Here is a 24,670-nt window from a genome sequence, read left to right as displayed (position 1 = left end):
TCAATCTAGATAGCTAGCTATTTGTTATCCACATGTACTCATGAGTGCCAATTTAATGATTTATAATTCATTACTAAACTTTTTATTAGGGTGGGGGGACTTCAAATTGATTCTTGTGCTCCTCTGATATGTTCTCAGCTTTTTAAAAGGTTTCAAAAGTCATGTTCTGACATAAGAACACATTGCAGAGTCATCTTCCAATTGCCCTGAAATCAGCCTGTTCCATAAGTAAATCTGCCACAACACCAGCCCCTCCCTAGATCCATATTTTTATGCATCTTTTTCCACAGTGCAAACTCTGGCTCACAATATCAACTTGTCTGCTCAAACCTGTTCAATGCAACTACAATAGTTACATGATTACTTCAACTATACCATTTTAATAAACCAACCTAAAAATAATGTAGAATTTGTGGGGCCAGCGTTGTGGCACAAGGGTTAGGCTGCTGCCCGCAATGCTTGCGTCCTATATGTTACCAGTTGGAGATTCAGCTGCTCCTCTCCCAGTCCAGCTCCCTGTTAATGTGCCTGTGAAGGCAGCAGAATACAGCCCAAGTATTTATGCCCCTACTACCCATGTGAGAGACCTGGATGGAGTTCCAGGCTTTTGTCATTCTTTCAAATAAAAGAAATAATCTCTGTTAAAAAAATTGTTTGCAAGTTTTATACTTCCTACCTACCACTCCTTCCCACCTGAAACTAAAGCATCAGATACCGTGGTTACCTGGATGATTCTTTCCTTTTCTCCTTTCAGGGGAGTTAAGGGTATTCATTTGGAATACAATTGCTCATTTGATTTCAGTTTTCTTTTCTTTTTTTTTTAAAGAATTACTTTATTTATTTGAAAGACAGAGTTAGAGAGAGGTAGAGCCAGAGAGAGAGAGAGAGATATCTTCTATTCCACTGGTTCACTCCCCAAATAACTGCAACAACGAGAGCTGAGCTGATCTGAAGCCAGAAGACAGGAGCTTCTTCCAGGTCTCCCATGTGGGTGCAGGGGCTCAAGGACTTGGGCCATCTTCTACTGTCTTCCAGGCCACAGTAGAGAGCTAGATTGGAAGAAGAGCAGCTGGGACTCAAACCAGCGCCCATATGAGATGCCAGCATTAAAGGCAGCGGCTTTAACCCACTGTGCCACAGTGCCGGCCCTAGTTTACTTTCTTTTTAAACCCTTAATATTCTTATTAATTTCCTTTTACTCTTCAATATGTGAAATATTAACATGCTTCTAAAAGACAAAACATTTGTTTTTAATAGAGTCAGGCAGACATTGTAGTACAGTGGATTAAGCTGTCGGCTGAGACACCCACATTGCTTATTAGAGTGCCTGAACCTGAGTCTCACCTCTGCTTCTGATCCAGCTCCCTGCTAATGTGCCTAGGATGAAGCAGATAATGACCCCAGTATTTTGGTTCATGTTACCCACAAGAGACTTAGATGGAGTTCCTGGCTCCCGACTATGTCCTGGCCTAGACCCAGCTGTAACATTCATTTGGGGAGTGAACCAGCAAATGAAACACGTGTGGGTGTGTGGGTATGTGTGTGTGGGAGTGTGTTTCTCTCTCTCTCTTTCTCTCTTTCTGCCTTTCAAATAAAGAAATAAATAATCCCTAAAAATGAATAATAAATAAATAAAGGTACCCATGGGATGCCACGCCACTAGGGGGAGAAAGTCTCAACTTGTAACATTTGCCAATTTCCATGGTATAAACAAACTCAAAGCAGTGACTGTTTTCACATTAGCAACATAACATAAATAAACTTGCAAAACTCCTAGAAAACTAATAATTTCTCAAGAAAGCCAATACAAATCAGCTGCAACATACTTGTACGTGCGCTCTACCCTTAAAGCATTCAATATAGATAACCAATGACATTATTTTCTGGTTTATCTTTGTTTTGTTCATACAAATAGTTACATGTATGTTTTCCTATTTCCCCTTCTCTTTCACACAAAAGTCATATATAAATTATGCTCTTTTGTATTTTGTATAGTAGGTAAATATTAACACTACCCAAAAAAATCACTGGAAGTACTAAAAGCATTTTCTGCTATTTTTCCTAAACACCATCTTACCAATTGTTTTGTGAGGCAGAGAAACAAATATAAAAGAGAGATAGGAAAAATGAAAAAGAGAGAAAGAGAGAGAGAGAGTTCACATCCTTTCCAAAGTTACTGGGGCTGGGCCTGGCCTAAGATGGCCAAAGCTGGGAGCTGGAAACCCCATGCAGTTCTTCCACAAGGGTGCTAGAAACAATCCCTTTAGTCATCACTATTGCCTGCCCAGGGCCCACATTAGCAGGAAGCTGAAATCAGGAGCTGGAGGAAGGTATAAACCCAGGTATTCCAACAGAAAATGTCAGAATCCTAACTGATTATCTTAAATGCCAGGCCAAGAACTGTCCACGCCTATCTTCTTATTTAGATGCTGAGTGCAATGTTTTAAAAATGATTATTCTCAATTCTGGACTTGAAGAATAAGAAAAAAATACTGGGATCTAAAGTCCTATTCTGGACCAGTTGAAATAATCCCTGGGAAAGAGTGAAGGGCAGGTTGGCCTGTGGGTAAATTCTCCAAGTGTTTCTAATATGCATCCAGATTTGAGAACCAATGTTCCCAAAAATAAACTATTGTGTTTTGAAAATTAATAGTTGAGGGACTGGTGCTGTGGTGTAGCGGGTAAAGCTACCATCTGTAGTATGGGTGCCAGTTGGAGTCCCAGATGCTCCACTTCCAATCCAGCTCTCTGCTGTGGCCTGGGAAAGCAGCAGATGGTCTAAGTCCTTGGGCCTCTGCACTCACATGGGAGACCCGGAAGAAGCTTCTGGCTCCCGGCTTCGGATGGGCACAACTCCAGCCATTGCAGCCAATTGGGGAATGAACCAATGGATGGAAGACCTCTCTCTCTTTCTCTGCCTCTCCTTTGCTATCTGTGTAACTCCAACTTTCACATAAATAAATAATTTTTTATTTGACAGGTAGAGTTAATTGACAGTGAGAGTGAGAATGAGAATGTGAGAGTGAGAGTAAGAGTGAGAGTGAGGGCCGGCGCCGTGGCTCAACAGGCTAATCCTCCGCCTTGCGGCGCCGGCACACCGGGTTCTAGTCCCGGTCGGGGCACCGATCCTGTCCCGGTTGCCCCTCTTCCAGGCCAGCTCTCTGCTGTGGCCAGGGAGTGCAGTGGAGGATGGCCCAAGTGTTTGGGCTCTGCACCCCATGGGAGACCAGGATAAGCACCTGGCTCCTGCCATCGGATCAGCGCGGTGCACCGGCCGCAGCGCGCTACCGCGGCGGCCATTAGAGGGTGAACCAACGGCAAAGGAAGACCTTTCTCTCTGTCTCTCTCTCTCTCTCACTGTCCACTCTGCCTGTCAAAAAAAAAAAAAAAAAAAAAGAGAGTGAGAGTGAGAGAGACAGAGACAAAGACAGAGACAAAGGTCTTCCTTCCATTGGTTCACTCCCCAAATGGCCACCACAGCCAGAGCTGTGGCGATCATCTGAAGCCAAGAGCCAAGTGCTTCCTCCTGGTCTCCCATGTGGGTGCAGAGGCCCAAGCACTTGGGCCATCCTCCACTGCCCTCCTAGGCCACATCAGAGGGCTGGACTGGAAGAGGAGCAACTGGGACTAGAATCTGGCACCCATATGGGATGCCAGCACCACAGGCGGAGGATTAACCAAGTGAGCCACGGCACTGGCCCCAAATAAATAAATATTTAAAAAAAAAGAAAATAGTTGAAAACATACAGTAAATCAATGGTGTTAAATATCAGACAATGCCTTAAGTCAGAGACTAGAACAGCTATCCTAGAATCATCTGTCTATTCCCATACATCAGAAATTCTGTGTTCTAACTCTACCATGTTCATTGCATTACACTTTTTCTACCATAATCATTAAAAATAGCTGTTTACAGTCAACGCAGACACTACCCCTAACAGGAAATCCTGTTTGGTTTTAACTCCTCCACATATTTTACCCATCATCCTCTTAAACAACAGTGGTGTCATATCTTTTCCTTTTCTAAAAATACTTTTGAATTATGACTGCTGTCAAGTCATGTAAAATTAGGGCTATACATCATATGAATAGAAATATAGAAAAACTGAGAGTTCTAGTAGGAAAAAGTATATTTTAAAAAATTGAGGGCATACATGGTATTCTATCCCACATATATTTGTCTTGTGTAGTCCTTTTTTAAAAACTTTTATTTAATGAATATAAATTCCCAAAGTACAGCTTATAGATTACAATGGCTTCCCCCCCCACCAGAACTTCCCTCCCACCCTCAACCCTCCCCTTTCCCACTCCCTCTCCCCTTCCATTCACATCAACATTCATTTTCAATTCTCTTTATATACAGAAGATCAGTTTAGTATATATTAAGTAAATATTTCAACAGTTTGCCCCCACATAGCAACACCAAGTGAAAAATACTGTTGGAGTACTAGTTATAGCATTAAATCACAATGTACAGCACATTAAGGACAGAGATCCTACATGATATTTTTTAAAAATTGATTAATTTTCTATGCAATATCCAATTTAAAACCAAGTTTTTTTTTTCATTTTCAATTATCTTTATATACAGAAGATCGATTCAATATATACTAAGTAAAGATTTCATCAGTTTGCACCCTTGTGTAGTCCTTTCAGAATCATCAAGTCACTCTATTAATTTGTGATTCTTCTTAGGCCCTCAGTACAACATCTAACTCATTAAAAAGTCAGATTAATTATAGCTCCAAAATATACCTACAATCTATGTATTAATCTACAAGGGAAATAAAACCAAAGTCATCATCTCTAGTCACTTTCCCAAACTAAATAAGATACTCAGAGCTATACATAGGACAGTTAGATAAATTCACAACTATTTTGCTCTGGAGGCTGTCACATTATAAATGTTTGTGAGTTTTATAATTGTCTTGCTTTAGAAATATCTTATATACCTTGAAGTCCCCTTAGTAAATTCCAGGAAGACTTTGAAGTGGTTTTGGAGAAATATATTCTATGACCATACCATCAGTAATGATGGCCCCAGTGGCAACCATAGATACCACCTATGGCCAGCTTCCACAGAAAGCCTTTAAAACCTGCTCTTAAATATACATTTGTGTCGTAAGTTACATGTTAACACATTCATTAGCAAAGTAGATTTTAAAATATACTAAAATAGATATTTCTTCAAAACCAGATGTTCACATACACAAATTTGCTTAGCAGAAAATGTTTAATAGATGGTTCTAATTCAAACATTGCTCTGTGATATTAATACTGTTAATATCTAAACTGAATTCATTTCATTTTCCCCATATTTTGGGTCATGTTTTTGCCAGAACATATCTGTTTCAATTTTTTTTTTTTTTTTGACAGGCAGAGTGGACAGTGAGAGGGAGAGACAGAGAGAAAGGTCTTCCTTTGCCGTTGGTTCACCCTCCAATGGCCGCCAAGGCCGGCACACCACGCTGATCCAAAGGCAGGAGCCAGGTGCTTCTCCTGGTCTCCCATGCGGGTGCAGGGCCCAAGGACTTGGGCCATCCTCCACTGCACTCCCAGGCCACAGCAGAGAGCTGGCCTGGAAGAGGGGCAACCGGGACAGAATCCGGTGCCCCGACCGGGACTAGAACCCGGTGTGCCGGCGCCGCAAGGCGGAGGATTAGCCTGTTGAGCCGTGGCGCCGGCCCTTCAAATTTGATTACATATCACTTTTCTTTTTATAATCTCCTTAAGTGCCATTAAATTTGTGGTTGACCTCACATTAGGCCAATTAGACTTAGTACATGAAAATGATGGTTACCTGGGATTGAGAAAGGAAAGCATGAGATGCAGTGTTCACATTGGGTGATGAACTTTCAGTCTTCTGGAACTGACTTTTAATATCATACTTTCCAGGACCCGGTACTCCCTAAATTATAAAAAAGAAACATATATTCTCATTAACCAAGAGTCTACAGCACATGAGAGGAACAGTTGGCTAAATATCTACACCAAGATAAAGAATTTTTCAGCAAATTCCTATATGATATGACCAAAGCATTTGACTGAAATGCAAGCCAGAACACACTTTTTAAAGAGCAACAAAAATTTTCCTTAGTAAAGCTTCCCTTCAACCTGAAAACACACTGCTTGAAACTTTGCTGCCCTCTATTGGCAAAACTCAAAAAAATTATCCAGCTCGTCACATGATTAAAGAAATAAAAATGACTTCTAGAGTTATTCCATTTAAAATCATCTCACTAGCTTTCCTCTAAAAATACTGTACTATCTTTTGAAATTTCCATTAATGAATAGCCTGCTATTTTTTCCAACAAATGGGTTTTAAGAAATATTTTAACTACAAATGTTAGATGATGTAAGACATTAAACTTTTAACTAGATACTTTACAAGAGATAAAAATTAATTGACTAAGTCATGGAACTCAGTTCTTTAACACCTTAGCAATATAAATTAAATGTATAGCAAGGCATGCTATTTATTCATTATCAAATCATTTAATTACTTTGATAAAGTACCTTTCATAGTAAAAAAAATGTTAGTTTCATATCTTCTATGTATCTACTTTTCCACATCTGAAAGAATTTTTTATTAATTTATGAATAGAATTACTTGGCTTACAAACTGGATGTATAATGAAGCTCTATCAGCACATCCTGTCACTCCTGTCTTCCTACATCCAAATCCAACCACTTCTCTCCACCTCCACAACTACCACATTGATTCAAGCCATCATTTCATAAAAGAATTACTGTAAAAGTCTCCCAACAGTCCACTGTTTCCACTCTTGTCCATCTTCAGTCAATTAATATAGATGCCAGTGATGAATTCACTCCAGACTCCAAACTGGCTATATTACTTATCCCAAACCCATCAACCACTTCTAATCTCAGAGCAAAGTCCAGAGCACTTCATATAGTCCGAATTCCACCCCAAAGCATACTATTATCACTCTAACCTCATCTCCTACCACTCCCCCCCACCTCATTCCATCTAGCTCCATCTCTTTCCCAAACACATCTGCTTCAGGACCTTGGCATTTGGAATGTTCTCATTAAGCAATGTTCTCCATTAGTACATATTCCCAATAAGTCATTTCAAGATTATCTAATCTAAAATGTCATTGCTTTATCCCAAATAATTCTTGTCCAGTTTCCTGCCTTTTCAAAACTCCTATCATTTACTACTATTTCAAAAAAAATTCTTTGTCATGTTGTAAACTCTAGAAGGGAAGGTTTGTTTTTTTTTATTTGTTTGTTTTTGTTTTTTCTGTTTGTTCACTGTTGTAACTCTCACACATAGAAGAGTACCCTTAGCACAGTAAGTGTTAATATTTCCCAGAATAATGGATGAATTGATTAATATATGAATTGAAGCCTACATTTTCACTGGCCACATTATGATGTAGAAATATGTTCCTCTGTCAAATAACGTGTCGCTAAGTAAATGTATTAGGCATTTCTGGATATAGTAAAATATACAGATCATATACTCGTATTAAAAGAAATCTAATTGGGAGAAAACACCTACATTAGAAGAAACTCATACACTTATACCTCTTCATAGCAGTTCAGAGTGCAAAAACATACACACAAGTATACGTTTTGCCTCAAATGAGTCAATTTTTGACACTACTTGGTGGCAGACAGAAATGATCATTTCAGTCATCGCATGTAAGATCATTTTTAAACTATGAACATGTAGTAAAACCATGTACCAAATATATAAAAATGGGTAGCATGGCTACAAACAGTGTTAATGGCTTTTATGGAATTTTAGAGAGATGCTTCTTCTCCATGTATAGGCCAGACATGGTTAAAAAAAATCAGCTAAGGACAAACCACAATTACTCTCCTTTGTTTTCAGCAGTTATAAAAGTAGTCATTAATATGGATCACAGAAAATGTATTAAGTGTGAGTAATAGGATAAATGAACAGTTCTAAAAGAACTTTTTCAAATAAAATTAGAAATAAAATCTTGATTGCTTCACAAGCACTTCCTTTTCCTTTTTTCTGCTTTTTTATAAAATTCCAAAGGAACTTTGCTTTACAAAGATAAAAAAAGAGCAGTAAAATGGTTGAGTTTTTTATTAACAGTTATAGTTTGCTTGAATGTATATTCATTATAAAGCATTTGACTAATCACTTTGCAGCAATCATCAAATCTTGTCTACATTATGTCATGATGTTAAGGGATCCTATTTCAACCAGGTATTTTAAGCCTTCTTGGCATCTTTGACAGGCATTCAAAAAAATCAAAATTCCGAATTATTTGGACTTTGATATTTCCAGTTGGGTCCCTGGGAATATCAAATGATATGTGTCTCATCTTACAGAGACTCCAACTAATAAGGCTATTTGGATTATATTAAAGGCACTGTCAAGATGTGAAGTGGTACTAAATTTTAAGTTATGATATGTAAAATGCTACTAATACAAATGTCCAAAGGTTACAAGTCTAATGATCTTGTGTTATCAGACATGATGGTTATCTTAATGAGAAAGGCCCAAAGTCCTAAAATAGATAAATGTTTTGTAAAATTCTACAGGTGCTTTCAAATATATTGTGTGGAGTAAGTAAGTGCCAATTCTTGTTGGTTAATGAGTTCATAATTTTAAACATGGTTATTTAAAGTCTTTTGTCATTCACAGTTTTGTATTCTTCAAAAACTAAATATCAGATTTACTGCTCATAAAGTTAAAACACTGATGGTTCTATGTATTAATGCATCCTCTTTTAGGTTCCAAGTTCCAAAGGACTTCTTTTTCCCTGACCTCTATTGTATTCAATGTTTGGGACAGTTCTGTAAACAGATAGAGCCAATGATGTAACACAGGTATCAACTTAGAAAAAAGTATGCTTAATTCAGATCAGTAACGGCAAAAAGTAATTCTAATCAATCCATGGTAACTTTTTAAAGAAAAAAAAAGAGCTGAAGATTTTAAGAAGCTATTATTAAAAACTGCTTTATTGTTCTATCTTGTATGTTATGTTATTAATTTTTTAGAAACCTTTTATTTAATGAGTACAAATTTTATAAGTACAACTTTAGGAATATAGTGATTCTTCCCAACATATCTGCCCTCCCACCCCCACTCCGTCCCCATCTCCTCCTCCCTCTCCCATTCCCAGTCCCATTCTCCATTGAGATTGGTTTTCAATTAACTTTATACATAGAAGACCAACTCTACACTAAGATGTCAACAACTTACACACAAATGCACAAAAACATATATAAAATTGAGAACAAGTTTTACAGTTAATTCTTATAGTACAACTAATTTAGGACAGAGGTCCTGCTTGGGGAGTAAGTACACAGTAAATCCTGCTGTTAATTTAACAATTAACACTCTTATGTACAAAGTCAGTGATCATTTGAGGCTCTTGACATGCACTGAGAGGCTATGAAGTCTTCTGAGTCCACAGTTTCCATCAGTAATTAGGCTAGGCCATAAGCAAAGTGGTAGTTCTCTTCTCCCTCCACAGAAAAGTACATCCTTCTTTGATGGCCCATTCTTTCCACTGGGGTCTCACAAAGATCCTTCACATAGGACATTTTTTTACCACGGTATCTTGGCTTTCCATGCCATACTTGAAATGCTATCATGGGCTTTTCAGCTAGACCAGAATGCCTTAAGGGCTGATTCTGAGGTCAGAGTGATATTTAGAATGATTGTCATTCTATGAGTCTGCTGTGTGAATTGCTTCCCCTGTTGGAACATTCTCTCCTTTTTAATTCTATCTATTGTTATTAGCAGACGCTTGATCATATTTATATGATTCCTTTAACAATTAATCCTATCTATAAGATCAATTTACCATTAAATTGGTCATTTTAACATTTAAGATAGCATTATTAGCACCCAGTGTAATGGGATTTGGATTCACAAGGAAAGCTGTTAGCTGTATCCTTGGAAGTAAGTCTATAGGAATCTATGCAGAACCATATAGTTTTACAGTTACAAAATTCCTCCTCCTTTGGCTGGTGCTGTGGCTCACTAGGCTAATCCTCCACCTGCGGCACCTGCACCCCACATTCTAGTCCCGGTTGAGGTGCCAGATTCTGTCCCAGTCACTCCTCTTCCAGTCCAGCTCTCTGCTGTGGCCCGGAAGGGCAGTGGAGGATGGCCAAAGTGCTTGGGCCCTGCACCTGCATGGGAGACCAGGAGGAAGCACCTGGCCCCTGGCTTCGGATCGGTGCAGCACGACAGCCATAGCGGCCATCTGGGGGGTGAACCAACGGAAAGAAGACCTTTCTCTCTGTCTCTCTCTCTCACTGTCTAACTCTGCTTGTCAAAAAAAAGAAAAATTCCTCCTCCCTCTTTATCCCCACTCTTATTTTTTACTAGGTTCTACTTACAATTGATTTTATACACATATGATTAATTCTATGTTAAGTAAAAAGTTCAACCAATTGTATTATGAAGTAAAAGAAAAAAAGACAAATAAAACTGTTCTTCAATAGTCAAGACAAGGGCTTTTCAATTCATTGCCTTTCAAACTGTCAATTTCACTTTAAAAGGTTTCTTTTTAGGTGCTTGATTAGTTATCACAGATCAACATACAAGAACATGTTGGGAGCCACTGTGCTGGGTTCCCTGTGTAGGCCTTTGTTTAGACTAACCTTCAACTGTGTTCCTGTAAGGAGGAGTCACTAGAAAAGTCCATTTGTACAGCTCACTGATATGGTTAGTGCCTGGCCATCTGGTTTCAGTGCTCTCTTTCTTGTACCTTGATAAGCATGTCTGCTAGCTGTGAGACCTCGCTGTAACTCCCTTTCTCAAATTGATACTGATTCCTGTGAAATTATTCCTTTGAACTATGTTGTGAGATGACACCTGCTTGCCCTCGACTGTTACAATCCTTGCCTTGTATTATATAAGCTGCTTCCTTCTCCAAGGAAGACAGAATACTGTCTTGGTCTCCCTTCTCGTGTCTGGTTTGTCTCTCCATTCAGGTCTGCCCTCCTCATGTCCTAGTTGATTACCCCGCGGGCCGGGGCAAGAACATACAGTATTTGTTCTTTAGGACTGGCTTATTTCACAAAGTATGATGTTTTCCAGATTCATCCATTTTGCTGAAAATGACTGGATTTCAATTTTGTATGGCTGTATAGTATTCCATATAGTACATATCCTATAATTTCTTTATCCGGTCTTCATTTGATGGGTATTTAGGTTAATTCCTTGTCTTAGCTATTGTGAATTAAAGCTGCAATAAACATGTGGGTGCAGATAACTCTTTTATTTGCTAATTTCATTCCCCTTGGGTAAATTCCCAGGAGTGGGATGGCTGGGTCATATGGTAGGACTATAATCAGACTTCTGAGGTATCTCCAAACTGTCTTCCACAGTCATTTTACCAATTTACATTCCCACCAACAGTGGATTGGGGACCCTTTCTCTCCACATCCTCACCAGCATTTGTAGTTTTTTGATTTCTGTATGAAAGCCATTTTAACTAGGGTGAGGTAAAACTTCATTGTGGTTTTGATTTGCATTTTTGTGACAGTTAGTGATCCTGAGCATTTTTTCATATGTCTGTTGGATTTCCTCTTCTGAAAAATGTCTGGGGCCTGCGCCGTGGCTCACTTGGCTAGTCCTCTGTCTTTGGCACCGGCATCCCATATGGGTGCTGGGTTCTAGTCCCGGCTGCTCCTCTTCCAGTCCAGCTCTCTGCTGTGGCCCGGGAGGGCAGTGAAGGATGGCCCATGTGCTTGGGCCCCTGCACCCGCATGGGAGACCAGGAGGAAGCACCTGGCTCCTGGCTTCGGATCGGCGCAGCGCCGGCCATAGCGGCCATTTGGGGAGTGAACCAACGGAAGGAAGACCTTTCTCTTTCTCTCTCTCTCTCTCTCTCTCTCTCTCTCTCTCCCTCTCACTGTCTATAACTCTACCTGTCAAATAAAAAAAAAAAAAGAAAAACATATGTTTAAGTCTTTTGCCCATTTCTTAACTGGGTTGTTTACTTGTTTGTTGTAGAGTTTCTTGATCTCTTTATATATTCTGATTATTAATCCTTTATCACTTTGATGGTTTGCAAATAATTTCCCCCATTCTGTTTGTTGCCTCTTCACTTTTCAGGCTGTTTCTTTTGCAGTACAGAGGCTTCTCAATTTGATATAATCCCATTTATTAATTTTGGTTTTGGCTGCCTGTGCCTCTTGGCCTCTCTCTATCTCTTTCTCTCTCTCTCTCTGCCTCTGCCTCTGTCTCTCTGTAACTCTGCCTTTCAAATAAATAAATAAATCCTTTTTTTAAAAAAAGAAATGGGAAAACGACTTGAATTTTTCACAAAATGAAACAAAATAGCCAACAGACACTTGAAAATATGCTCAGTATCACTACCCATCAGGTAAATCCATATAAAAACCACAATAAATGTTCACCTCATCCCAGTTAGATTGGCTATCATTCAAAAAAAAATTTTTTTTGACAGGCAGAGTGGACAGTGAGAGAGAGAGACAGAGAGAAAGGTCTTCCTTTTGCCGTTGGTTCACCCTCCAATGGCCACCGCGGCCGGTGTACTGCAGCAGGCGCACTGGGCTGATCCAATGGCAGGAGCCAGGTGCTTCTCCTGGTCTCCCATGGGGTGTAGGGCCCAAGAACTTGGGCCATCCTCCACTACACTCCCTGGCCACAGCAGAGAGCTGGCCTGGAAGGGGGGCAACCGGGACAGAATCTGGTGCCCCGACCGGGACTAGAACCCAGTGTGCCGGCGCCGCAAGGCGGAGGATTAGCCTATTGAGCCTTGGCGCCGGCTCTATCATTCAAAATTTTAAAAAATAACAAATGCTGGTGAGTATGTAGCGGAAAAGGTTCCTTAACATACTACTGGTGGGGATGTAAACTAGTACAACCACTATGGAAGACATAATGGAGATTCCTGAGATATCTGAAAATATATCTGCCATATTACCCAGCCAGCCCACTCCTAAAAATTTACCCAAATGAAGTGAAATAATCATATGAGAGTTATTTGTACCTCCATATTTACTACGACTCAATTCACAATAGCTATGAGATGGAATCATACCAGAAGTCCACCAACTGATGTCTGGATAAAGACAATGTGGTATATATACACAATGGAATTATACTCATTCATAAAAAAGAATGAAATACTAGCTTTTACAACCAAATGGATATAACGGAAGACCATTATGCTTAGTAAAATATGTTGGTCCCAAAAAGACAAATATCATTATGATTTCCCTGATTTGAAGTAGCTAATATACAGAGTACAAAAAATGTAGTGATCAAAATTGACATTTTAATATTTGATTAATGTTTGATTAATATTTGATTAATACAGTCCTTGACTCATACTCTTGAGGAACAATAGTTATTCTACTTACTATTTATTGAATCCTTTATTTAGTGAAAGGTTAAGCTTGTGATTATAAAGAAACTTTAAAGTATATAATTGTAAAAATTAAAAGAATAATAAGAAATGGAGGGAGGCTGTGAGCAAGAGAGTGAGGGTAGGGTAGGAAGTATCATTATGCTCTAAAACTGTATTATGAAATGTATTCCCTTTTTATAAATAAAAATTTAGAGATGAGCCTACAATCACAACTGAGAAGCTCTGGCCTATAACTCTTAGTCTGATCTCTCTTTATTCCTTAATAATAAAAAAGCAGAAAACAGAAAATAAATCATATGACCTATACCCAGCAGGAATGTGAGACTTAAGTACAAATGATTACGTTTAGAATTCAATTTGGAATTGAAAATATATTGGCAATTCATTATAAGAAAGGAAGACAGAAGAGTGGGTGGGAAGAAGGGAAAAAGAAAGTAAGAAGGAATAGAAATGCCAGAAATAAATCCACATCTTTGACTAAGAAGGTAAAAATATACCCTGGAGAAATGACAGACTCTTTGATAAATGGTGCTGAAAAATTGCATATCCATATGCAACAGACTAAAACAACATCCCCAACCTCTCAGCCTACACAAAAATCAATGCAAAATATGTCAAAGATCCGAATTTAAGACTTGAAACTTATAAACCATTTACAGAACTCAAGAGGACACTGCTGTAGTGCAGCAGGTTTAGCTGCCACCAGCAGTGCCAAGTGGAGTCCCAGCTGCTCCACTTCAGATCGAGCTCCTTGCTAAAGATCTTGGGAAAGCACAAGGTGGCCCAAGTCCCAGAGCCCGTGCCACCCACATGAGAGCCATAAGAAGCTCCTGGCTTAGGCCAGCTCCAGCCCTTGCCATTGCAGCCATGGGGGAGTGAACCAGCAGATGGAAGATCAATCTCTCTCTCTCTCTCTCTCTCTCTCTCTCTTTGTCTCTACTTCTGCTCTGTAACTCTGCCTTCCAAATAAGTAAATAAATCTTTCAAAAGGAAAGGAAGGAAAAACAGAGGAAATACTTCAAGATAATGGCACAGCCAATGAGTTTTATTGGATAAGACCCCAAAAGTGCAGGCAAAAAAGCAAGAATAAACAAATGGGGGCCAGCACCGTGATTTAACAGGCTAATCCTCCGGCTTGTGGCGTCGGCACACTGGGTTCTAGTCCTGGTCGGGGCGCCAGATTCTATCGCGGTTGCCCCTCTTCCAGGCCAGCTCTCTGCTATGGCCTGGGAAGGCAGTGGAGGATGGCCCAAGTCCTTGGGCCCTGCACCCGCATGGGAGACCAGGAAAAGCACCTGGCTCCTGGCTTTGGATCAGCGATGTGCCAGCCACAGCGGCCATTGGAGGGTGAACCAACGGCAAAAGGAAGACCTTTCTCTCTGTCTCTCTCTCTCACTATCCACTCTGCCTGTCAAAAAATAAAAATAAACAAATGGGAGTACATTAATCTAATAAGCTTAGAAAACAACCAACACAGTGAATAGATAGCCAACAGAATTGGAGAAAGTATAATCAAACTATCTATTTATCTGACAAAGACTATCCAAAATATATAAGGAACTCAGAAAACTCAACAAAAAGATAACAACCAATTCAATTTTTAAATAGGCAAAGAATCTGAATACACTCTTCAGAGGAACTACAGATGGCCAACAAATACATGAAATAATGTTCAATATTACCAACCATCAGAGAAATGCAAATCAGAAGCGCAATGAGGTATCACCTCACTCCAGTTAGAATGGCTATTATCAATAACAAAAAAAAAAAATGCTGGGAAGAACATGGAGAAAAAGGAATCCTTATACAATATTTATAGGAATGTAAACTAGTATAGCCATTGTGAAGAACAGCACAGAGGATCCTTAAAAATACAAATAGATCTATCATATGTCCCAACCACTCTCCTTCTGGATATATATCCTAAAGAAATGAAATCAGCATATGAAAAAGATACCTGTACTCCCATGTTCATTATAGCATTATTCACAATAGAAAATATATAGAATCAACATATGTATCTATCACTGGATGAACAGGCGAAGAAAATGTGGTATGTATAAACAATGGGATATTATTCTGTCATTAAAAAAAGAATGAAATAATGGCATTTGAATAACATGGATGTAACTAGTAATCATTATGTTAAACAAAATAAGACAGATATAGAAAGACAAACATCACATGTTCTCTTTCATATATGGAAGTAAAAATAATTATATTTTATCTGCTTATAAAATAAAATCTGGAGGCCAGCACCGCGGCTCAATAGGCTAATCCTCCGCCTGCGGCGCCAGCACACCGAGTTCTGCCGGATTCTGTCCTGGTCGCTCCTTTTCCTGTCCAGCTCTCTGTTGTGGCCCAGGAGTGCAGTGGAGGATGGCCCAAGTGCTTGGGCCCTGCACCCCATGGGAGACCAGGAGAAGCACCTGGCTCCTGCCTTCGGATCAGCACAGTGCGCCGGCCGCAGCGCGCCAGCCTTGGCGGCCATTGGAAGGTGAACCAACAGTAAAAAGGAAGACCTTTCTCTCTGTCTCTCTCTCTCACTGTCCACTCTGCCTGTCAAAAAATAAATAAATAAACAAACAAATAAATAAATAAATAAAATCTGGAAAGAATGAGGGTAGAGAGTTGGGGGGAAGGCATTCACATGACAGTTTTTTCCATTCTACCATTTATTTCCATTCATCCATTAGCTTTTACCACTTACTACTTCCCTTCAACTTTTTTTCTTCTGAAATTGAAGATACCTGGTATCAGTAATCATATCTCTCCCATTCTTTTTATTTATAACATTACATTTTTCTTATTCCTTTACTGATTAATTTATTGGCACTTCAAGAGGGTCATGAACTGAATTCCATCTCCCCAAATTCACATTAAAGTTCTAACCCCAAGTACTTCAGAATGTAACTATATTTGGGTATAAGACCTTTAAGGGGGTAATTAAGTGAAATAGGGAATTTAAGCTGAGTCTTAAGCAAATATGACTGGTTTCTCTACATGAGGAAGAAAGTTTGACATAGATATGTGCACAAACAGATGAATAAGCATGTAATAAGACCAGAAGAACATGGAAGAACATGGTCACTTACATGCCAGAGAGAGAGAGACCTCTGAGTAAATCACTGTTGAGATCTTGATCTCAGACTTTTAGCCTCCAGAGCCATGGGCAAATAAATTTCTTTGATTCAAGCCTCCCAGTCTTTGGAACTTTGCAGTGGCAGTTCTAGCATTCTAGTACAAGGAGGAATCTGATGCACGCCTGGATTCATTCCACTTTGTTTAACTAGAAGCATTTATAAAACCCACAAAATATAAATAATTTCATGAAGCTAAGAATGTAACAGAATAGAAAACAATGGCATCAACACAGTTTAAGAGTCACTGAATGGTCAGCACTGTGACACAGCAGGATAAGCCGCCTTATGCAATGCTAGCATCCCACATGGGTGCCTGTTTGAGTCCCAGCTGCTCCATTTCTTACCCAGTTCCCTGCTAATGCACCTAGGAAAATAGTGGAGGATGGCCTAAGTACTTGGGCCCCTGCATTCACGTGGGAGACTCAAAAAAAGTTCCTGGCTCCCAGCTTCAGCTTGGCCCAACCCCAGCTGTTGCATCCATCTAGGGAGTGAACCAGTGGACAGAAGATTTCCCACTCTGTCTCTCATTCCCTTCTCCCTCTCTGTCTGTCTCTGTCTCTGTCTCTGTCTCTCTCTCTCTCTGAAATTCTGCCTTTCAAATAAACAATCTTTAAAAAAATCATTTTATATCATAGCAATTTTTAAACAGATTTATTTGAAATGTAGAGTTACATTGAGAGAAAGGAAGAGAACGAGAAAGGTCTTCAATCTACTGGTTCATTCCTCAAAACGCCCCAATTGTCTGGGCTGGGCCAGGCCAAAGCCAGGAGCTTTTTCAGGTCTCCTAGGTGGGTGCAGTGGCCCAAGCACTTGCATCATTTTTCACTGCTTTCCAAGGTGCATTGTTAGGGAGCTGGATTGGAAGTGGAACAGCTAGAACTCAAACAGACATCCATATGGGATGATAGCACTGCAGGCAGTAGCTTAACCCACTACATCATAACACTGGCCCAGTCATGGCAATTTTGAGAAGATGGGAAAAAAGTTGACTTTACCATTCTTTTGAAACATTAACAGTTTAATAATATTAACTGAATGAATATATGAGAACATAGACTAATGAGTGGCATCTATAACTCTTGACTTTTCTGCATCTCTCCTTCAAATACAGAAGTATTTTTTCAGAACCTGATATTTGTACAGAACATAATTGCATGCATATAGCATCTAAAACCAGGCTATTGGCCTTAAACTGTGATTATTCAAACATATTAACTGAGGAAACGGCACTGATTGCCAAATGATGTTTGGTGCAGAAAGATGCCAAGAAGTCTGCTTTTAGGTTTTTCATTTGTTTTCATGCACTTTAGTTCCACATCTAATTTAACTGATTGTTCTTATCAGTATAGTTGTAACAATGTATCCTCATTCTATACATATCCAAGCAATGACATTATAAAAATAGTATAGAGAAATTTTAAGGTTATTTTTTACTAGTAACCATCCAAATACCCATAAAAGCTTTTATTTTAGTTTATATGCTTTAATTCTTAGAGTATAAATCTGCATCCAGCATTCACTGAGATAATGGTTTTGTTTCTTCTTGTCCATAATCCTTCTTACAAGTGAAATGAAGTAAAAATAATTTCTCATATTTACTGAGTACCATGGTGGGACAGGCATTATACTTGATATTTTTCCTACATGGTCCTTAATCCTTAAAAGTCTCACAAGGTAGACAGCATGATTCATAAATTTTCTCAATGAGGAAAAAAAAATTCATGGAGATTAAGTAATTTAACCACCAAACTCCTAGTAGTGGCAGAAATCAAAATACAGTCTGGCTAAATACAAGGCCCCTCCTCTTTTTCAAGGAATATAACAAAAGTACAGGATTACAGAGATCATGGAAAAACTGGCTGAAAACTATTAAGGGCTCATTAAGATATTATATTGGAGAGTCCTCAAAAATTCATGGAAAATGTTCACTTATAAGAAAATGATGCATAGATTCAAAAATTCTTTTGAAGCAAAATAAACATCTAATTCTATTTTTCCACAAACTACTTTAGGTACCCTCCTATAGTAACAGGCACTGTTTCATATTCTGGAACAAATTCCTTTGGTTAAATATTCATTCTTTTTGCATCTATTTATTCAATTAACCGATATATTAAGCATTAATATGGGTAACAAGAAAGAGCTCTCCCCTCAGGAAGTGAAAATTTGAGTGAAAAAGACCAATATGCAACGGTTAACAAGACTAACAGGTTACAAGGTATAATTTCTGACAGGAAGGCTATAAAAGTTGGTACAAAAAAATGTTATATGGTAAGGAAAAACCATTGATGTGAAACCTAAACAAAAGAAGGAAATTCTCTTGGGAAAAATGGATGGAATACATTTCTTTTATGGAAGCATATGCAAAGAACATGGAATATTTGGTCAGAATAGCATTCCTGGCAGAGTGAAAATCATTTGTAAATCTCTGAGGAAGGCTAGAGCAAGGAATAGAACTGCTGAGTTGAATGATAATTCTATAATAGCTTACTTAGGAATCTCTAGACTGTTTTCCATAGGGTTATCGCGATTTTACATTCCCAGCAGCAATGCATGGGGATTCTAATCTCTCCATCACCTCATTAATATTTGTTATTTTTCTTTTTTTTATTATAGCCATCCTAGAAAAGTGGAATCTCACTGTTATTTTGATTTGCATTTCCATAATGCCTAAGGATGTTGAACATTTTTTATGGGTTAATTGGCCATTTGGATATCTTCTTTGGAGAAATGTCTATTTAAGTCTTTTGTCTATTTTTAACTGGATTCTTTGTCTTTCTGTTGTCAGATTACAATTTAAGAAGATAAATGTACTGCCTACGAACAACAGATTAAAGAAAGGAATAAGATTTTAAGTAGAGATACAAGTTACAAGGCTATTTCAAAAATCCAGGCAAAAGATAACGCCTTCTTTGATTGGACAGTAGTTGTAGTGATGATAATAAAGCACTTATTAAAAACAAAAATCAGTTTCTATAGATGTCTACACAGATAGTCACCAAAAATTTCTGTACCCTTAATCTTATGCTTATCTCCCATCAGAAGATGGGAGAGTCTTTTTCCATCTCCTAGAATATGAGCTTCCCTTGTGGTTTGGTTTGACAAATAGAATACAGAGGAAGCTGAATAATACCACTTCAGAGCATAGGCCTTAATAGGCATAAAGTGTTCCACATTTGCACTCACAGAACCCTCAGACTCCATGAAATGAATCCAATTACCAACTCCATTCATGACAGCCAACCTATATGAGGTGCCACACATGTAAATATATTCACTTTTTCAGTCTCAGCCCCATCCCCAAAAGAATGAAGTCACAGGAGTGGCCCCAGGTAATAACAACATGGATGAGAAAAACAAGCTAACAGAGCCCAGTGAATCCAGATAATCAGTTTACTGAGAGGTTAATTTCAGTGGGCCTGAAATCAGCATGAGCCATTTCACTGAATTAACTAGGAGGCACTGACCCTCAACCAGGAATGATACTACTAATTAGAAAAATTTACTTTATAATTTTGGGTCCTATGGGCTTCAGAGTAGTTTTCATCTGCTTGTGAACATGTTTAACTGATAACAGTATGCTTGATGATTTGTACATGGTTTCAGTGAGATTCATGGAGGATTCTACCATTTGGTGCTGGTCATGAAACAGTATGCCCAGCCGGCACCACGGCTCAATAGGCTAATCCTCTGCCTGCGGCGCCGGCACCCCAGGTTCTAGTCCCGTTCGGGGCACTGGATTCTGTCCCAGTTGCCCCTCTTCCAAGGCCAGCTCTCTGCTATGGCCAGGGAGTGCAGTGGAGGATGGCCCAAGTGTTTGGGCCCTGCACCCCACGGGAGACCAGGAGGAAGCACCTGGCTCCTGGCTTCGGATCAGCGCGGTGCACCTGCCGCAGTACACCGGCCGCGGCGGCCATTGGAGGGTGAACCAATGGCAAAGGAAGACCTTTCTCTCTGTCTCTCCCTCTCACTGTCCATCTGCCTGTCAAAAAAAAGAAAGAAAGAAAGAAACAGTATGCTCACACACCAGCAGTATATAAGAAACCTGGCAAAGACTATTTTGTGGTCCCTCTGTTTCTGAGGTGTTTCTTGTACATTTCAGTAGTTCCTGATGTAAGAGAGAAAGTAATTCCTGGTATGAGAGGGAAAATAATTAAGAGTTCACTTCTGTAATCTTTAGAATCCCTGAAGATTTTGGCTATCAAGAATGCCCTTACTGTAATGCTGTGGCTATTTTATTGTTTTTCAGCAATAAACTATAAATTTAAGCATTGCCATTTTGCCTTAGCAATCAAACCCTGTCTGCCACTTTAGTGCAGTCATGAAAAATAATGAATTGTTATTTTAAGATACATCGTTTGGGAGTAATTGGCTATGCACCAACATAACTAAAACAGCAACAAATATTTACTGATCACCTAATGTTTGCCAGGAACTATTTCAATTCACAGATAAGAAAATTTTGACACAAAGGAAATAAATTATTTGCAAAAGCAACATAACTTCAGCCAGATACTATTGGTTATCAGCACAATCCCAATTCAACCTCCCTTTTCCCAGCCATTGATAGGAGTGGATGTGTGAAACCATCCTAGATAATGAATGTAAGCAAGTATCAGATACAGACAACAGAAGCCAGGGAAAGATTAGGAGAAGACTAATTTAATTTGGACATTTTGGTTTCCTCATTCCTATAAAACATCAAAGATGAGATGTCAAACAAAATAATAATTTACAGAGCATTGGAAATCAATAGGGAGGTTGAGGATGTAAATACACATTGGAAGATACCTGTGTATTTGAAAGTGATTGGTATATGTAAGTTGTACCTAAAGCCATGAAATTTTAAGTTGTTTCTGAGAAAATTGCATAGAGGAAAAAAAAGAAAATGTCTGAGAATATTATGTAATTCTTGGTATTATAATCATAATAAAAGGAAAAATCCCTCTTTTTAAAAACAGAACATATTTTAAAAGTATGTCTCACACTTTGAGAAGCAATGACTTGAACAACCCTGTCTTGACAGTCAAGGAACAGTTTTTTTTTTTCTTAATGGAGATGGGACTGGGAATGGGAGAGGGAGGAGGAGGTGGAATGGAGTGGGGATGGGAGGGCGGGTATGGTGGAAAGAATCATTATATTCCTAAAGTTATACTTATGAAATTTGTACTCATTAAATAAAATATTTCTTTGGAAAAAAAAGTATGTCTCAAATACAATTAACTCTTTAGTCAATCTTTATGATTTATTATTTAGAATTCCTAATTGAATCTTTATGATTGATTGAACAGAATATTATTCATATATAACTTTGAGACTGTAGAAAAGAACATGTGTATATTACATTCATTTACATAATGACAACATAAATTTTGGTTCACTGAGATAGCATAATGCATTCTTTATTTTTGATTTCAGGAAACAAATATGTTATGCTCTCTGTGGCTTTTTGAAAACTAATTAAATTTAAACAGAGCTAAATTAAATAAACATGGTAAGGAACACTGTAAGTGAACCAAACCATTTGAAAAGTAACTCTGTTCATCAATAATAGCAATGTAAGTGGCACTGGGTCTCAGATGCAGCACTTAGGTTATATGCCATGCAAATGAGAAAATTAAATCAATGACAGGAAGTGTTTGGGAAGATAAATCATATACTAGTTAGCCGACCATATGTTCAGTAACAGCAGTAGAAAATAAAAGTAGCTTTGCCACATCAATTTGGGCAAGTAAATCAGGAGAGGCAACAATGTAAATATAAGCTACCAACTTTGACTATACTCATATATTGCTGCTTTGGAGAAGAGGGTTGTCTCATGCAATGTCAACCAAACAAATATGAGATTGAATAAAGCTGATTGAAAGCTACTTGGATTCCATAACACATTTGCTGAATAACAGTTCATGTCAACAGTGGCATTAGTAATTCAGCTGAGTCAAAAATTCAATATAGCAAGTCTGAAACCACACTGACAAGTTCTGAGATGAAGTAAATATGAAGAAATGAGGCCATCTTGAAAATCTCACAATGATCAAAGAAATACACAAAATCTTTGTGCTGAAAAGTTTTCACCAAGAAGAAACATGGAAAATGGTTTGTAGCATTTTCCTATAATTACTCTAGCCTCTGAAGCAGATTATCTAGTAGCAATCAAGGTTTATACTATCTATTGTGGTAAATCAGTGGTATGTAAATATTCAGTCTATTTACATTTATTACTGCAACTATAATATGAACTTCTTCCTAGAGTTACTTATTGTGAATATCTTCTTCATTCTCCTTACAAACCCAAATTTTTTAAATGAAAAATACTATCATTTAATGAATACACAGATAATTTAACACATTCAAATAAAATAATGTTAGCAGTTAAATCTCTTAAATTAAGCTAAGGAACCCACACAAAATATCACACTCAAAGATATGGGATTCAAATGCCTACTGGAGCTAGGAAGGCAAATAAATGCTGAATGGAAAATGATATACTGGAAGTCCTTCAAGCCCATCTCGAATGGCAGCATTTAATAAGCCCCAACTGATTGTTTAGTTTTTTTCTTCTGATTTTTAAGAAAAGTTATAAATCTACATTTTCATATGCAATCCCCAAAATTATGATTGTTGCCAACTAGCCTAATTTTAATGACTATCAATAGGCCATAAAAATACACCTGTGGATTAAATTTACAGAATTGATTTCACTCTTTGCTCTTTAACATCTTAAATATAAATATTAAAAACATACTTCCATACATGAATTCCTGCATATACCTCCATAACTTGCAAAATTTAAGTCTAAAAGATGTTCAATAAATGAGTTGGAGTTTCCCATGTCTGGTTATCATATCATGATGAAATTATAATGCTCATAATTACAAGTGATCAGCAGAGACTCAGATATTTCTAGAGCCTGATGATTCTAAAATGACGACTGTTTTCGCTTCAGGTAATGTCGAAAATTACATGTAGGAAAGGAGCTCAATTAATATTTGCTTCCACTATATTAATTTTAAGATGTATCTGTGGCCGACGCCATGGCTCAATAGGCTAAACCTCCGCCTTGCAGCACCGGCACCCCAGGTTCTAGTCCCGGTCGGGGCGCCGGATTCTGTCCCAGTTGCCCCTCTTCCAGGCCAGCTCTCTGCTATGGCCAGGGAGTGCAGTGGAGGATGGCCCAAGTGTTTGGGCCCTGCACCCCATGGGAGACCAGGAGGAAGCACCTGGCTCCTGCCTTCAGATCAGCGTGGTACACCGGCCGCAGCATGCCGGCCATGGCGGCCATTGGAGGGTGAACCAATGGCAAAGGAAGACCTTTCTCTCTGTCTCTCTCTCTCTCACTGTCCACTCTGCCTGTCAAAAAAAAAAAAAAAAAAAGATGTATTTGTGTGTTGGAAAGGTGTGTGTGTGAGACAGAAAAAGAGAAAGAGGGAGAGAGAGAATGAATATCCCATCTGCTGGTTCATTCCCCAAAAACCTGCAATAGCAGAGACTAGGCAAGGAGGAATCCAGAAGCCAGGAATACAGGCATAAGAATATTGAGTCACATCAACTGTTGCTAAACACCATGAAAATCTCAATTTATTCTTCACAATTCTCATTGTTGTAAGACAAAATATCTAATTTCCCACTAAATTCATAAGTTAATGAACACAGTATTTGGGGCCAGCACTGTGGCATAGTAGGTAAAGCCACCTCCTGCAGTGCCAGCATCCCATATGGGCACCGGTTTGGGTCCTAGCTGCTCCATTTCCAATTCAGATCCTTGCTATGGCCCAGGAAAGCAGTAGAACATGGCCCAAGTCCTTAGGCCCCAGCACCCATGTGGGAGACCTGGAAGAAGCTCCTGGCTCCTGGCTTTGGATTGGCCCAGCTCCAGCCATTCCAGCCATTTGGGGAGGGAACCAGTTGATGGAAAACCTCTCTCTCCCCCTCATTCCCTTCCTCTGCCTCTCTGTAACTCTGACTTTCAAATAAATAAATAAATAAATCTTATATAAAAGAGAGAGAGAACAGAGTATATTAAAAATTTCAATTTTTCAAGATTCTCAGATGGCAGAATAGAGTGAGGGAACTTACTGCACTAGGCAAGGGGAAAATAGTTTTAAAAAAAAAAAAAAAAGTGGAGAGGGTGTGATCTCAGGGAACAGTTAGGGGAAAAAATAT

The 24,670-nt window shown here is 38.7% G+C and overlaps 1 protein-coding gene across 1 annotated transcript in view; it reads right to left on the bottom strand.

Moving 5' to 3' along the window:
- Positions 1-24,670, bottom strand: part of STPG2 (sperm tail PG-rich repeat containing 2) — a 574,923-nt gene that overhangs the window by 439,495 nt on the left and 110,758 nt on the right. The window contains exon 8 of the mRNA XM_062198909.1: positions 5,801-5,908. Coding sequence (XP_062054893.1) covers positions 5,801-5,908 — 108 coding nt within the window. The remainder of the gene's footprint in view (positions 1-5,800; positions 5,909-24,670) is intronic.

This window comes from Lepus europaeus, chromosome 8, assembly GCF_033115175.1.
Source record: "Lepus europaeus isolate LE1 chromosome 8, mLepTim1.pri, whole genome shotgun sequence".
Classification (NCBI taxonomy): Eukaryota; Metazoa; Chordata; class Mammalia; order Lagomorpha; family Leporidae; genus Lepus; species Lepus europaeus.
This window is presented reverse-complemented; position numbering and strand designations above follow the sequence as displayed.